Genomic DNA, 14,811 nt, shown 5'->3' on the forward strand with positions numbered 1-14,811 from the left:
GTCGGTTTTTTTAATTGCTCTTTACCTCCGCTGTCAGGACAGTGCCGCTGCTATCTTTTTCTGTCGGCTAATTTTAATGGCTCAAGCCGACGTTGTTGTAGGTCGGTTAATCAATGTTTTTGTTTGAAATTCTGTGTCTAATGGGCTGTTTTTGCATTTTTTTTTGTATGTGTGAATAATAATTAAGCGTATGCATGAATGAATGAAAACATCAGCTAGAAACGGAGGGGAAGGATGAGATATCTCCTGCAACTTCTATTGTTCTGATATTTCATTTCTCCCGGTTAGCACTATCCCCAAATCATCAAATCATCAAATCATCCCCTCCAACAGGCCTCAACTGAACCTGTTAGCAAAACTACAGTCTTTATATAGGGCTTATATAGGGCTCGGGGCTATAACGAATTAGGTGTCCATGAAATAAAATGTATTGTAATGTATTTCCTGTTAACTGGAATTAAAACACAGTTTTAGCTCCAACGGCAGTCATATTTCCACTGCAGTGGTGGAGAGTCGACCCCCAAAACGATCGATTCTTCGACTCCAACTAGCTTGAGAGTCGGAGTCGGCATCCAATAACTGTTGGAGCCGAAAGTGAAAAGAGTTGACTCTTGGTATCTGTTGCTTCAGCTATCTCCATCAATGTTTTTGTTGCTGACGGTACATGATTTAGCTAATTGTTTAAGAGACATACCATGACCAGTCGTTCACCTGTTCTAACATGCAGGTGGGACCTGTACTACCTCCACAGTGTGACAGTTTTTTCCATTTAAAGATGATAAAGATGTTTTTAATGCATTTGTCTCATACTCAAAATAATCATCTAACAGACTAGACACGTGGATAGCAGATAGGAGGATGAGGAAAGCTGGAAAGTGGAATAGGCACAAACCATACTTAGGCACAAACAGTCAATTAACACCAGACTGAAACTGTTGAAGTATAAAGGGCTGGGAAGAACCGGTATCACTCCAGTTAAGCTGAATCAGTGTTATATTAAAGATATTGTGTTAAATGTTTAGAGGAGAAAGGTACTTTATTCCACTGCATATGGAAAAGCACAAGAATACAATTGTTTTGGAGGAGTGTAATTGAATGTATATCTCCAGAAGTATGGTTCCTGGTTTCATCTATAGGAGTGGAGGAGTCGATTCCAGCGACTCCCACATATTAGATCAATCAGAGTCGGAATCGACTCCAGAAATGTGGAAGCTGTGCACCACAGTCACTGGTAGGATTGGCCCCGCCTACGTTACACGTCTTTTACATTGACATTATTTTCAACCAATCAGAACAGCGACCACATACTTTCTTTTGATCCATTGGCCAATGGTTTTCAACAAGGTGGGTGTTGAAGAGCCTTCCAGAAGCTAACGCTAATGTGCTAGTTACACGTGGAGTAACCGGCGAATGTATGCAAAATGAAGAAGGCTGTCAAGGCTTTGAACCAGAAAGCCGAGGTTTCCTGAGCTCAAGCTGCTCTCGCAGGCAATATAAGCGCATCGTGGTCTTCAGGATGTGCTGAAAAGTCACCTGGGTCCAAAAGGAACAATGGAAATGTGAGTCTGTAACAAGCTAGCTTCAAAGCTCTATGGTTAGCTTTTGGAGATGGTAGCTTAGCTTATTTAGCCTCAGTCTGGTGATGGGCAAAATCATAGAAGTCTGTTGACAAGTCCTTCATTAATAGTACTGGCAGCTACTCAGTTCCTCCACAGAGCTGTCAGTAAATTAAACATCACAGTTTTGTGCATTTGGCTATGTTGTAATCTCCCTTGCACTGCCCGTGCCTCGTGGTTAACCCGGACCTGAGTGGTTTTCAGAATCTGTGTGTTCAGACTAACATGATATTCTGTTATTTGCAGGCCAGTGTCTGGAAATGGTGATGGCAATGGCAAAGATGGCAATGTCCTGTTGCAAGAAATGGTAAGGGGTGATATGGATAAAGTAATTTTGACAACTTTTCATCTCTTTTCTGTCTATTTCTCTCTCTCTCTAATAAGATATTTTTGGCTCAGCATAGTGCATGCCATGTATACTTGAAGTTCTGCACCTCTGCTGGTATATGCTGTGAAGTTTACGTGTTTGTGTACCTCTGCTTTGTGTTGAAATAGCATATTGCCAGAGTGACCACAGCACAGGATGACGATACAGGCGATGGCACGACCTCCAATGTACTTGTGCTCTGGGAAGCTCCTGAAGCAGGCAGACCTGTGTGTCAGAGGTGAGGAAGAACAGACGTCCACCACATCATTACCATAGACATTTGTGCCTGTTACTTGTTTTGGCACATGAGTTAATTCCCTTACACCCCCTTAAAATGGGAAAATACATATGAAACATTGGGTGCATATTCCCTTTCAAGTCAGGAAAATTAATAGTACGGCAGAGTCTCTGATGTTTTCAGAACTTAATTGACCTGAACACGTCTCTCTCTCTGTCTCTTTCCCAGAATAATAGTGGAGGGCTTTGAGGCGGCCAAGGACAAGGCTCCAGAGGCGCTGGAGCAGTTGAAGGTGACCAGACAGATGGAAAGAGATACTCTCATCCATGCAGCCTGCACCTCCCTCATGACCAAGGTCTGCACCGAAATGGATGAGCTGCTCACAGAGGTATGTGTGTGTGTGTGAGAGAATGTGTGTTGGCGGTTGTACATAGTAGTGATGGACCATGGTTCCCAACAACATCTGGACATGAAGAAACGGGTGGAAGATGTCTGTATTATCGCATGCAGTGTCTCCCTAGAATATGAGAAAACGTAGGTTGAATGTAGGCGTGCTGATTTTAAGCTGCCTTTTTTTATCTTAAGTGCTTCACAGGTGTAAAGGGTTTTCCATTTATTTTTTTACCATCAAAATAAATATGTCAAGTGCTCAAGAAATGGATTTTACACAAATGACAGCACAGACTCGTCAGCATGGCCGAATTCTGTGTTACTTTGCCAGTAGTGTACACAGTCAGACACCATGCCAAAGCAACAATTCACCTCATACTATGGATGAGTGATGTCAAGTCCCTCATCTGCTTCATGTATGTGAAAACAAGCTGTAACAAATGATCTAATGATGGTATTCAGTGTGATCATTAGGAAAAACATCCTTTTTTTTTCTTGTGAATGATTAAAGTTTCATGATGTCTGATGAGAGAATGAATGTTCAGTAATTACGTGTAACGTCTCCATTTCAGCAAGGTGAAATGCAAGAGCGCTGAGGAGAGGGAGAAGCTGGTGGATGCTGAGAGGAAGTTCATTCAGGAGCGAGTGAAGAAAATCATTGAGCCAAAGAACGCCCTGTTGACAACTCCAAGGGTTTTTTTGCTCATAAACTAGAAGGTACGCAACATTTAGGAGAACTTACTTAGTTTTGTTGCTGTAGACCATGAACGTCTGTGTCTGTGATAGATAGATTGATATGGAAACTCCCCTGGCCATTCATACTTTTTCTTTTTACCCTGTTCAATTTTGAACAAATGGAACTAATGAAATGCATTTCGCAATAAAGAAAAAGTGGGATTACATTTATTTTTTTTGTTACACTGTGAATGTGTGATAACTTTGAATATTGATAACTTTTACTGTCCCATAGCATAGAATGACCATAATGTATCTGCAGGGGGGTTGATGGGGTTACTGATCAATTTCATTGATGCAAGGATGACTATCATGATTTTGACTTTCAACCAAAGTCCTTAGAAGGATTTTATAGTGTCATTAACTTTGCCCCCAGACCTCCCTAGCTATAATGCAGCTTCAGGTTTTTGTCACGTTTTTTGACCCCTGATGTGTTTGCTCCCCTGATAACAAGCCCTTATCAGCCTAGCTTATCCAGTCAAACCTAGAAATTGGTCGACCTCTCAATATGTAGACATACCTTGTTTTCTGTCATTGAGCTGGTGTGTCCTCTTCTTGCAGGGAATTGATCCATCCGCTCTAGATGCCGTGGCTAAACAGGGGATTGTTGCTCTTCGCAGGGCCAAGAGGAGGAACATGAAGAGGTAACCGATATCTAGATGGTGCTTTACTTAATTCAAACGCATGGCCGAATTCTGTGTTACTCTTTCAATAGTAAATGCAGTCAGACACCATGCTAAATTATCTTTTTCACACTTGGTCTTAACAAAAGGATATGAGCGCTACTCTATGCCTCGGTCTTATGTCAGAGTGAATACAGTAACATGCAGCTAGCTTGAATATATGTGTACTTTGCATATATTTCTTACTCCCTTGTCTTCCATGTCAGACTGACTCTGGCCTGTGGTGGCATTGCCATGAACTCAGCCGATGACCTCATACCTGACTGCCTGGGACATGCTGGCCTTGTATACGAACGCACACTGGTAAGAGGAAATCCTGTAGACTGTAGACTTGATGATTTTCTCATAGGAGAAAATGTAGGCCGTTTGATGAGGCCCCATTTCTCTACAGCTTGAATACAAAAACTTGCACAGAATCCTATTTTGTAACTTTAGACCTTTTTAGATTTTATCAAAACGGTTGTAAGATGTTGTTGATTGATTGCCTGTCTTTGTGTGTATTCGTTTGTTCAAACACACTACACTATGCACTTGCAATGTCTGGGGTCTGACTCCAGCTCATGGCCTTTGTTGCATGTCACCCCCTCTCTCTCTCCCTTGTAGATCCTGTCACTCTCCACTGTATAATAACTAATGAAGCAGATATGTGATTAAAAAATAACACATTTTTGTTTTGTTCCAGGGTGAGGAGAAGTAGATGTTTATAAAGAAGTGTGTTCAACTATGCTTGGTCACCCTGCTGGTCAAAGGGCCCAACAAGCACACCGTGACCCAAATCAAAGAGGCTGCGGGGGACGGCCTCAGGGCGGTCAGGAATGCCACTCAGGACGGTATGTCTGTAGACACACTGACACACAACTGACATGTGACTCAATTACTGTTCACAGCATTAAAAAGCTAATGTTGAGGCATGGCAGAATTCTGTTCTGCCTGGTCTGTGGTGGATACAGTCAGACACCATGCAAGAGCCTCCTCTCAATTCTACTTTTGACTGGATGAACGCTGCTCCGTGCTTCATTCACTTTTGTAGGAATGAGTACAACTGTGATACACTTAGAAAATTAACTTCCTGATGCTGCTCTGCCGTCAGCACAATGTGTAAAGCTGACTTCAGCAGAGCTTGTAACATAAACCACTTAATAAACCAGAAACTTTTAAACCTCAAGAGCCTAGCACTGTGCCAGTATCTGATACCAGCATCAGTGCATCTCAACATGAAAATGACATTTACATTGAGGTTTTCTAATTTCTTATTTTGTCTAGGCTCTGGCCCAGAACGCAGTCAAACCCCAGAGTTGAAAGAGTGGCCAGCTAGTTGGAGCGGACCTGAGATGGTAAGAACATGAAAATGAACCGTGGTCACATTCATTATCAAATTTTAGGACCTTTTTAACTGACAATGGGATTTTTTTTTCTCTCCACCCACAGCACTGTAATGGCAAGCAACTTGCATCTTGTTGGTAGAGATCATGAGAGCGGGCCTGTCATCCCTGAAGGCTGAAGGTCAGATCAGATGACAGTGATGGACATCAGTAGAGACCAACAGATGACAGCAGCACTCGGGATGCTAGAAACTAGAGCAGCCATGCATGAATGTGGAAAAAATGGTCTGCCTGTATTTCTCTTGGTGTCATTTTATCCAGAAACCCAGAATGTACCTCACTCTTTGTTCATAATAAAATTGTAACTGTTTATGCAATTGGTCTTGTGTATTTGATTTGTAAATTAAGTTTAAAGTTGTTGGGGAAAACTGCCACCAGGAAACCATAATGTCTGGAGAACTTAAAATTCAAAAGCATTACAAAATGACATATGAACTTAAGTTGATGATACTTAGCCAGTAATGAGACTTGGAATTTCAAATGAAATGTAGTTTTTAATAAATAAATCCATGAGTACCTCGGCATACATTTTTAAAGTGCTATCACCACTCATCTTAAAACATTGACTCATGCCCTGTGAAGCTGTTAGCGGTACAGTATATAGCCCAGTACAGTACATCCTGCATAATGAACAAATAGCCACACAATACATATAAGTCCATGCCATTTCAAGTATGCAGGTTCATTGCATTTCTTAATACTTTTACTTGAATATTTCTCTCGCTTTACCTAAGAGAGAAGCTCAATAAGAAACACATTGAAGAATGAACAGAATAAGCTTATGACATTTTCCACTCAACTGATTCATCTAAGTGCTACAGTACTAAATGCAGTAAGTTTTGCTTTGACTATTAAGCCAATGCTTCACAGTTCTGAAAAGCTAAATGCTTATCAGGAAAGAATAACCTTATTTTACAGGGGCGTCATTCATAAGACAACACTGATTTCATGGATATGATAAATTAAAATTATATCTATGTCATTCTTATCTTGAATAATAACATCTTGAAATTAGTTTAGATATCATTCATACTCGCATGCCTTGAAATTAGATTTGATATAACAAAGTTGGAGGTGAATGTAACCCACTGAGCCCATCAAGATAAATTGTTAAAACACAACTTTGTCTTACAATTTGTCTTAACTGTGATATTTGTTCATAAGTAATTTTTATCGATGAGGCTCCAAAATCACTAAAAGATAAAATGGACACAGACTTTGTACCTTGTGAGATAAGAACATTGCTGCAGAGAAACAGTTTGGTTCCTTAAAAATGAATGATTATGTAATTTATAGCTATTATTATGTGTATCTGTTCTACACAGGCATCAATACTGAAAATAAATGACCCACAGGTCTTGGAGGATATACAGCAGATTTAGAATGGATTAATTTTAAATCAGTCCACACATTTCTTTTCTAAAACGACCAGTAACCTCTGTCATTTCTACTGTCGCCTACGCCTAGGACAGAAAGCAAGTAAACTGTTAAACTGCAACAGCGACACATCATCCAAATTTTAGACTCTTTGAGTAAAAACAATCAGGCTGTAGTTCCCTCTACACAAACAGCTTACTTTTCCCAAATCTGCAAAAAGAGAAACCAATGCTACATTCCAATTCCATATCCTTTCCCCGAAGTGAGTAACTGTGTACTCCACATTAAAAACAAACTTAATATCAAACTATAGTCTAGAGGGAGTCTTGTTTTACCAGTCCATTCCTTTTAAATACATAATGGAGAAAGGTAGGAAAATCTACACTGAGTAGAACAGTACAGATTGGGGTCAAATCCCCCTGTATCCTCCTCCGGGCCTGTCCTGAGGAGCAAGTGGGTGTTACCAGGTGTGGAGGGGCGACTCGTCTGCCTCGGTGGCGATAGACAGCAGGATGGCCTTGGGAGTGTTCTCGAAAAGTGCTGCTCTGTTCTGCGTTTGGCCCTTCTTGACCCAGTGGCCGTAGATCTTGAAGGCGCAGGCGTCGATGAGCTTGCGGATGGGCTTGACGGCGTACGGGTCGCTCTTGATCACCTCCTTGGTGACGGGCTTGGCGCGGCGGTAGTTGCAGTAGATGCGCATGGTGGCGAGCACCGTCATGCAAATGACCTGGTGGCACAAGTCGAGTATGGGTCAGTGGTTTTTCCGACTACGAAGTGCAACAGACTACACAGTGAAAGCAAATCCTCTTATCGTGCCCCTGAGAGTTTAAGCTCACTAAAATGTTTTTCTTAATCCCTGTCTGACATTGAGACTACCCAATAGCTTTACTTTAAAAAATAAGTGTCCCCAAATTCTTTTACATCTTACCTTGAACCGCCTGTACGGACTGAATTGTCGTACTTCAGCCACCACATACTGTGAAAAGAATGGGTGGTTGAGAGCATCACTGGCGTTGTAGCGCTGCTTAGGATCCACCACCAGCATCCGAGAGATCTGAGGGCACAACATGGAGCGGATGTTAAAACTACAAACTTTATTCTCCTAATTACGTATTAGATATATTGACATGGTTTCTAGTGTAAACAAAGCATTTCTGCAGCCTCAAAGTACATGCAAACTTATATTAAGCTGTTATACATTGTCAGTAGTAATATGAAGAGCCAGTCCAATCCAATTTGAGAGGGAAAACTGTCTTTGATCCATTGTTCAAAAACAACCAGCAGTTGGGAAACAATGTTTCAACAGACACAATAGATGGAGTGAAAATATCTTACCAAATCTTTAACGGTGTCTGAGCGGTCTTCCCACTCTGGAGAGGAGAAGTCGTATTTCCCTGCCAGAATCATACGCAGCATCAGCATCTGTTTCCTGTGCCAGAAGGGAGGAGAGCCTGCCAGCAGGGTGTACATGATGACTCCTGAGCTCCATCTGCAAGCACAGCCAGCCGCAAGTCAAGCTTACAAGGTCCCTTAACAAAGTGCACATCGTTAATCATCCAGCAACCTGGAAAACATGCTTTCCCGGTCATATGTAACATAATGAGTTTTCATATTGTACATAATAAAAGTTACAAATACATTGCTATTGAGAGGAGGAAAGCAGAAGTTCTCTAATTGTAACCCCTAAGAATTGGAGATGGCTTGAATCAGAAATGTTTGGAAGACTGACATACAGTGAAATAACAAGACAATTCAAATTCAAGACATTTCAATGTGGTAATTTTTATTTGAACAGGTTATTTTATTTATTAACCCAGAAATCCCAAAGATAGTGTGCAGCGAACTGAATATATTTTCACATTGCTGCAGAATTTGTTCATTATTACTGTTCATTAGTTGTTTTTGATTGTTAGTATTTGTAATTTTATCTATTGCAATTGCTAGATATTTAAATTGGTTACTTCAGATACCTGAGGTTCAGATCCAGTAAATGACTTTCTATTGTGTTGTGTGTTTTGTATGTGCTATCCAGTAGGTTGTGTGTGTTTTTTGTGTGTGGACACTCACATGTCTACAGCAGTGTTATATCCTTTGTGGTTTGGGTCCATGGAGCACTCAATGATCTCAGGAGCCAGGTAACCAGGGGTCCCACACACCTCTAGATAAAAGACAAAATAGAAAAGGCTGATTTAAAAAAAAGTTGGTGGATTTCTTGGTTAGATTCAAAACATGTTCACACTTGCATCGACATTCTGTGAACATTTTACCACCAAGGATCTGGTAGTGAAAATTATAGAAGAGTTTTAGCTGAGAGAAATTGTCAAAATGTTCATATAATGTTCATATAATATAATGGAGACTCATGCACACTGCATGAAAACAATAACAATTGTATTTTGGAGAGAACAAATTGGTCTGGTGGGTTAAGTGTATTACTATACTATACTATCCTATCAAATAATTTCACTACATTTGAGGAAGTGCGTGTACATTTTTCAACTCACTATGTACTGTAATTAAGAGATTAGATTTTGAGAGCAACTTTCAGATCCTGTCTGCCTTGTTGACAGTGTTGCATGGCTGCAATACTGTACAATGTCAACATGGTGTGTATGCCACAAAGTAAGTTAACACTTTGAAATAAATGTACTGTGACCCTGGAGAACAAATTGGAAGTAATGTTCCAAGTGCGTTACATTTCAACAGACTGATAGACATTATGTGATGTGGTTCCATTTTCCTTGGAACATTAAGACTTGGCAGCTCCCAGTTCTCGTCTGGGACATCCTCAGGTCGCAGTGCCTCTCTCTGAAAGGTCAGTGTACTCCAAGTAACTGGGAGTGCAGCAAATAGATCAGCAAGTGTCCTGTTGCATCTTAACCTTTGTCAGACCGGCTGAGAGAGAAGGGAGCATGTCGTGCAACCAGACGCAGGCCGTCTTGACTTACAAGACCCAGATACTGTGCTGACCACCGGCAGCTACAGTTTTAACATGTGGGGTAACTTGACTGTAGGTTGTAAACATAATAACTTTCTGTGGGCATATTTCCATCAGGGCAGAATACAAGCAATTCCTCAACAGGACATCCTGGGAGAGAAATTTGTGCTATATTCATGTTTTGGTGTCAGTCAACCTCCTTTGTTTCCTTCTGTTACCTGTGTGCATAGATGTACTTTTTACACATTTATGCATTTCACATAAATGCAGATTGCAGGGTCAAACTGCCATTCGGGGCACGTCTGCAGCAGGTAGGGGTACACCGTCTTGTTCATGGGCCTTACATTTGCCTTACATTTGAAACAACTATTCAGAAAAATCTCCAATAGTATTTACTGGTGGGTTTCCGTTCCAATTTTCACTGACCGTTGAGCTTCTGTCCCGGCTGGATCTGCACAGAGAAACCGAAGTCGGTGAGTTTGATGTTCATCTCGTCGTCCAAAAGGATGTTCTCAGGCTTGAGGTCCCGGTGGACGATGTTCTGGAAGTGGAGGAACTGGACGACCTCCAGCAGAGCGCGCATTATCTTCCTGCAACCAACAACAACACAGCACTCGTGACCTCAAACCGTCTCAGTTCATGAACAAAAAGTAGGATATTACAATACGAAGAAGAACATTTATCTTAGGAGTACCCAATTCTAGCATTGTCTAATTTTGGAAGTTAAGTAAAACCCATCACTCATCTCCCATCACTTTAATCATAGTAAAGTAATTAGAATTACTAGTAAAGTAACATGCCCTCTGACCTGGTTTCCTTCTCACTCAGGGTAACTTTTTCTGTGAGGTAGTCAAAAAGCTCGCCCCTCTTCATCCTGGGAGAAAAATGAAAATATTAAGCTTTTGAACAATTCTCAAGCAGCATCCCAAATATCCGATAACTTGTATTTGTCCTCAATACAATTAGTGTAACCACATTCCTCTGTCTATAGCTTGAGCATTTAGGCATAGATCTCACTGATTATTTTAAGACATGAAAAACTTAAGGTCCGACACTTACAGGTCAAAAACCAGGAAGAAGAAGGCTTTGGACTCATAGCAGTCTTTGAGCTGGACTAGAGAGAGGAGAGAGACCTTTGAGGAACATTCCATATTCACGTCAGGGAATTGTTCAACTTATTAGTCAGTAGCATCTCTACAAGCAAAACAAATAGGATTTAAAGATTGATGCGTGGAGCACTAGTGAGAGCGAAGGCCAACGCTGTTCATACCTGACCGATCTCTTCAGCAGGTTAATGGGACAAACACACTCTCTTTTCTTTCTGCGAGAGGCTGTGGAAACTTTAGGCTGCAAGACGGTCTCTACGTTTTATAAGATTATTCTACTGTTCTACAGCTTTTCCAATAAGACTTGGCTTACTGGTCCTACTAAGCTGCTGATGCACACCATTTCCGGTGAACTCTCCCTCGTGAAGTGTGTCTCTGTGCTTACTGATGTTGTCTTGTCCGCAGACTTTCTTGAGGATGTCAATCTCCTTCACCGTCGCCTGTCTGATCTCCTCGATCTCCTGCGGCGTCATCTTGTCTGAAGGAGTGATGTCGATGACCTTCACCGCGTACTCCTGAGATGTGCGCTTGTCGACACAGCGACGCACCACACTGCTCACTCCCCTGAGGGACAGAAAACACATCAGCCCTCTTATCTAAGCCTGTTAGTTTACTTACTAATCCACAAGTTTGTGTTTGCGCAGCTGGACACAGAGGAAAGATGTTTGTGTGAGTTTTTGACAACAAACTCAGAACTGCTGTGATAACCGTTGGATGTAATGTTCCAAGCGGTGGAACATTACATTAAAGATGACATTATTAAGAACTTTTGGTAACACTTTAGATTAGGGAACACATATTAACTATTAATAAGTTGCTTATTAACATGCATATTTGTAATGTTTTGGTTCATTATTAGTCATTACAACCCACTTTTGAGCACCTTATTCTGCACTATTCTATTCTACAAGTATAACCCATAACTATGGGTTTTCCCTCAATAGCCTCCTAATTAGTGCTTATAGCAGTCAGTAAGGAAGTTGTTGCACATGAATTGGGCTCTTAGTATGCTTTGCTCAGTATGGGGCTTATAAGGTGCTTGTATCACATATTATTGAGAGATATTATTAAACTATTGAGGGAAACCCCATAGTTAATAGTTCATATGTGTTCCCTAATATAAAGTGTTACCGAACTTTTAATAAAATGTATAACCTAGATTCATAAAGTGTCACTTTTATTCAACAACTTCCTTGTTGAATGGCTAAGATCATGGAAGCAGTACACTAATGATACATTTTCCCTCATATGACTAGACAAATGGTATGTTCCTTGTCCTATGTTTTCCTTACATCCTATATCCTACACTGAATAATGCTCTTTTTTGGCAACAAAAGCAAAAACAAATATAATACTTACTCTTAAACTACTGAAGAGTATCCTCGGCTAAACGTTTTGCCTTGGCTAGTGCCGGATGCTTGAGTTGGTAATGTTTATTTCTCACTGCCCTGTTGTTTATATGGCATGCCTCTGAACTGACAGACTCGGTATGAACGGTGGAAGAGTGCGTCATCCTGGTAATAGCTCACTTATTCATACACACTGCCGGCTATATGTCTTGTCTAACAAACCGCCCATAAACCTAATCTTCAAGGAACATGGTCGGCACGTGAAATCAGTCAGATTCCTCCTCACTCACTGTCATTTTCCATCTTTTCTCATTAGATTCATTTCAGAGGATGATTCAGGGGATGTGCTTGTATTGTAGAAATATCTAGGTGACAAACTGAGCTGACTTTTCCTCCCCGGTTTGTGAAGCCGCCTGGGGCCACGTGAGGAGTACTAGCAGGGGGAACACAGTGTCCACATCCAGTGACCTCATGACCCGCATGTGGGAACGGGACTATGGGAGTGAAATTACATAATCCATCACCAGGCCGGCCAATCACGGGCGGCCCCCCAACACTAAACCTTTGTCCAAAAAACAGCTGAACTTGAATGAATGCAGCCTCCCCACTCACTGGGTACTGTGGCTTACGTAACAGCACCACCCTCCGACAAATGGTTGGGAATAACAATGAGCAGGCGCTGCCACTACTGACATTTCTCAGGGACTTCAAGGAAACTTAAAACCATTCCACTGACTTCTACACTGTCCAGATTTGCTCAATTTAAAGTCTCAATCACTTAATTTGTTTACTTAAGACATAAGTGATTGAGACCGTTCAAGTGATAAGTCCTCTAATAGAAATACAAAAAATTTACTATACTCTAAATGCTGCAGAGACTGTTTGCAGTCTATTGCACTCATGTTTGGCTGTGAGACGACACTCCAGAAACTAATAAAACACAAAACTTGTATTTTTATAAGGACAGGTGTGTTTTTGAACCACATGAACCAAAGTGGACATGGTGCGTGAGGGATATTGTGCCTTGGCTTGAGGTTTCCTGGACATACCTTCCCAGGATCTCCTTGGGGTCATATTTGTCGTAGAACTCCTGGGCTCCCACCCAGTCGGGGATCTCGTCCTCTTTGGTCATGCTGGTGTGTCGGGTTCACCAAGGCTACAGAGCTGCTCTCCTCTACCGCTGACAACAGGCTGAGAACAACACAAACATCTCACACTTTTCACTGACAATTGTGCTTTAGATGTGATAATACATGACTTTTATTACAACCAATTCAGAGCTGAAAATATATCAAACAACAAATCTTAAGAAGGCATTTGCTACTGTATGACTGTTTTTCCCTCACCACCCCCAAGGACATTGCTCAGAGTTTTGAATAGACTACTGTTTTTCTCAGAAAACAGCTGCAGCCTAAAATGAACTCCTCTGTTATTTGTTGTGCTTAAACTGCTTAAACCTATATTAGCTTCAGTTCCTATTTCCAAGAGAGGACATGACAGATGGCTGGCAGAGATGCTGTTTCTGACAGTCTGAGTGACATTTCCAGGCTCCTCCCCTCCAGCTACAGAGAGCCAAATAACAGTAACAGTAACACCTAGTTTATGAATAAACTGATCAGATTAAACACATGAAATTCAATGAAATTAGACAGACAGATAGATAGATAGATAGATAGATAGATAGATAGATAGATAGATAGATAGAGTATGGTCAGATAAAAACAAATGAAAAGCCAAATAAAAATAAACATAAACACATAGACACTGACAGACAGATAGACAGATAGATAGATAGATAGATAGATAGATAGATAGATAGATAGATAGATAGGCCTTTATGAAACTAATGGCACTTTCATAGACTAGCCTATTGTAAAATTAATAAAATCAATAAAACTAAATACATTCCTACTGAAAAAGTTATATTTATCAATCCATACTATGCTTCAACTTAAGCTCGAATAACATGATGCCGGCTGTCACATGGTGCTTGTAACTAAAATCTACATGAACACTGTAATGTTTTGGACCTATTGAGTATAGACATTATCCTCCCAAATTAAATTTCATACGGTAACGACAAATCACGCGACGCACTGCACCACGCTACAGGGTGAGAACTGGACTTCCCTCTCATCCCTCTATCACTATGTGACCTTTTGCAGGCTGCCATGCAAAAACAAGAGCCGAACAAGTCAAAACACACGAGCTCGTCCGCGGTCGACTCACCGTATCCGTGCGTGGGTCAGTCCCTGTGAGGAAGGTAATCCATCGTGACTCGGGTCTTTTCGTGAAATTCGACAACAAAACAGCACATAGGATTTTTGTCAAGCCACGATATCACCACGGCTAGTGGGCTGCTGCCATTGCAAAGGGCGAGCTCTAATGTCAGATGCCAAAAATAAATTGGTGCTTCCACAGCGGCAGACTGTCGACGCGTGTCCACATAATATTCAGATTCATGAAGACACGCTGCGGCTCGTGTTCCCCACCGTGACATCCACTCCGGTTTTCATTATTTCATTTGCAAGATTATCTGTGGCTGCCCGATGTTACATATTTTACATGCAACATTTAATTCGTTGATTTGCACCGAGACTAGAGTGACAGGACAGGTGTTGGATCCCTGC

General features: G+C 41.2%; 2 protein-coding genes and 3 non-coding genes across 5 annotated transcripts; 4 read left to right on the top strand and 1 right to left on the bottom strand.

The window, feature by feature from the left end:
* Positions 1 to 1,379: 1,379 nt before the first annotated feature.
* LOC139912811 (T-complex protein 1 subunit zeta-like) lies at positions 1,380 to 5,278 on the top strand. The gene is made up of 7 exons (XM_078284152.1): positions 1,380 to 1,559; positions 1,863 to 1,923; positions 2,112 to 2,221; positions 2,450 to 2,609; positions 3,908 to 3,990; positions 4,236 to 4,332; positions 4,712 to 5,278. Exons 1-7 carry the CDS (start codon positions 1,552 to 1,554, stop codon positions 4,724 to 4,726), a joined length of 534 nt encoding a protein of 177 aa, XP_078140278.1. The 5' UTR covers positions 1,380 to 1,551; the 3' UTR covers positions 4,727 to 5,278.
* On the top strand, positions 2,913 to 3,043 carry LOC139912822 (small nucleolar RNA SNORA15). The gene has a single exon (XR_011784682.1). It is a non-coding gene; the product is annotated as a small nucleolar RNA SNORA15 (small nucleolar RNA).
* Positions 4,029 to 4,168, top strand: LOC139912823 (small nucleolar RNA SNORA15). The gene has a single exon (XR_011784683.1). It is a non-coding gene; the product is annotated as a small nucleolar RNA SNORA15 (small nucleolar RNA).
* Positions 4,938 to 5,073, top strand: LOC139912824 (small nucleolar RNA SNORA15). Its single transcript, XR_011784684.1, has one exon. It is a non-coding gene; the product is annotated as a small nucleolar RNA SNORA15 (small nucleolar RNA).
* A 1,970-nt stretch (positions 5,279 to 7,248) lies between the features above and the next one.
* On the bottom strand, positions 7,249 to 13,313 carry LOC139912787 (phosphorylase b kinase gamma catalytic chain, skeletal muscle/heart isoform-like). The gene is made up of 9 exons (XM_071900697.2): positions 13,231 to 13,313; positions 11,218 to 11,396; positions 10,786 to 10,840; positions 10,535 to 10,600; positions 10,153 to 10,316; positions 8,856 to 8,946; positions 8,124 to 8,277; positions 7,717 to 7,842; positions 7,249 to 7,515 (listed from the first exon to the last, which is right to left on the bottom strand). Exons 1-9 carry the CDS (start codon positions 13,311 to 13,313, stop codon positions 7,249 to 7,251), a joined length of 1,185 nt encoding a protein of 394 aa, XP_071756798.1.
* Between the last annotated feature and the right edge of the window lie 1,498 nt (positions 13,314 to 14,811).

This window comes from Centroberyx gerrardi, chromosome 6 (assembly GCF_048128805.1).
Source record: "Centroberyx gerrardi isolate f3 chromosome 6, fCenGer3.hap1.cur.20231027, whole genome shotgun sequence".
In the NCBI taxonomy this organism is placed as follows: domain Eukaryota; kingdom Metazoa; phylum Chordata; class Actinopteri; order Beryciformes; family Berycidae; genus Centroberyx; species Centroberyx gerrardi.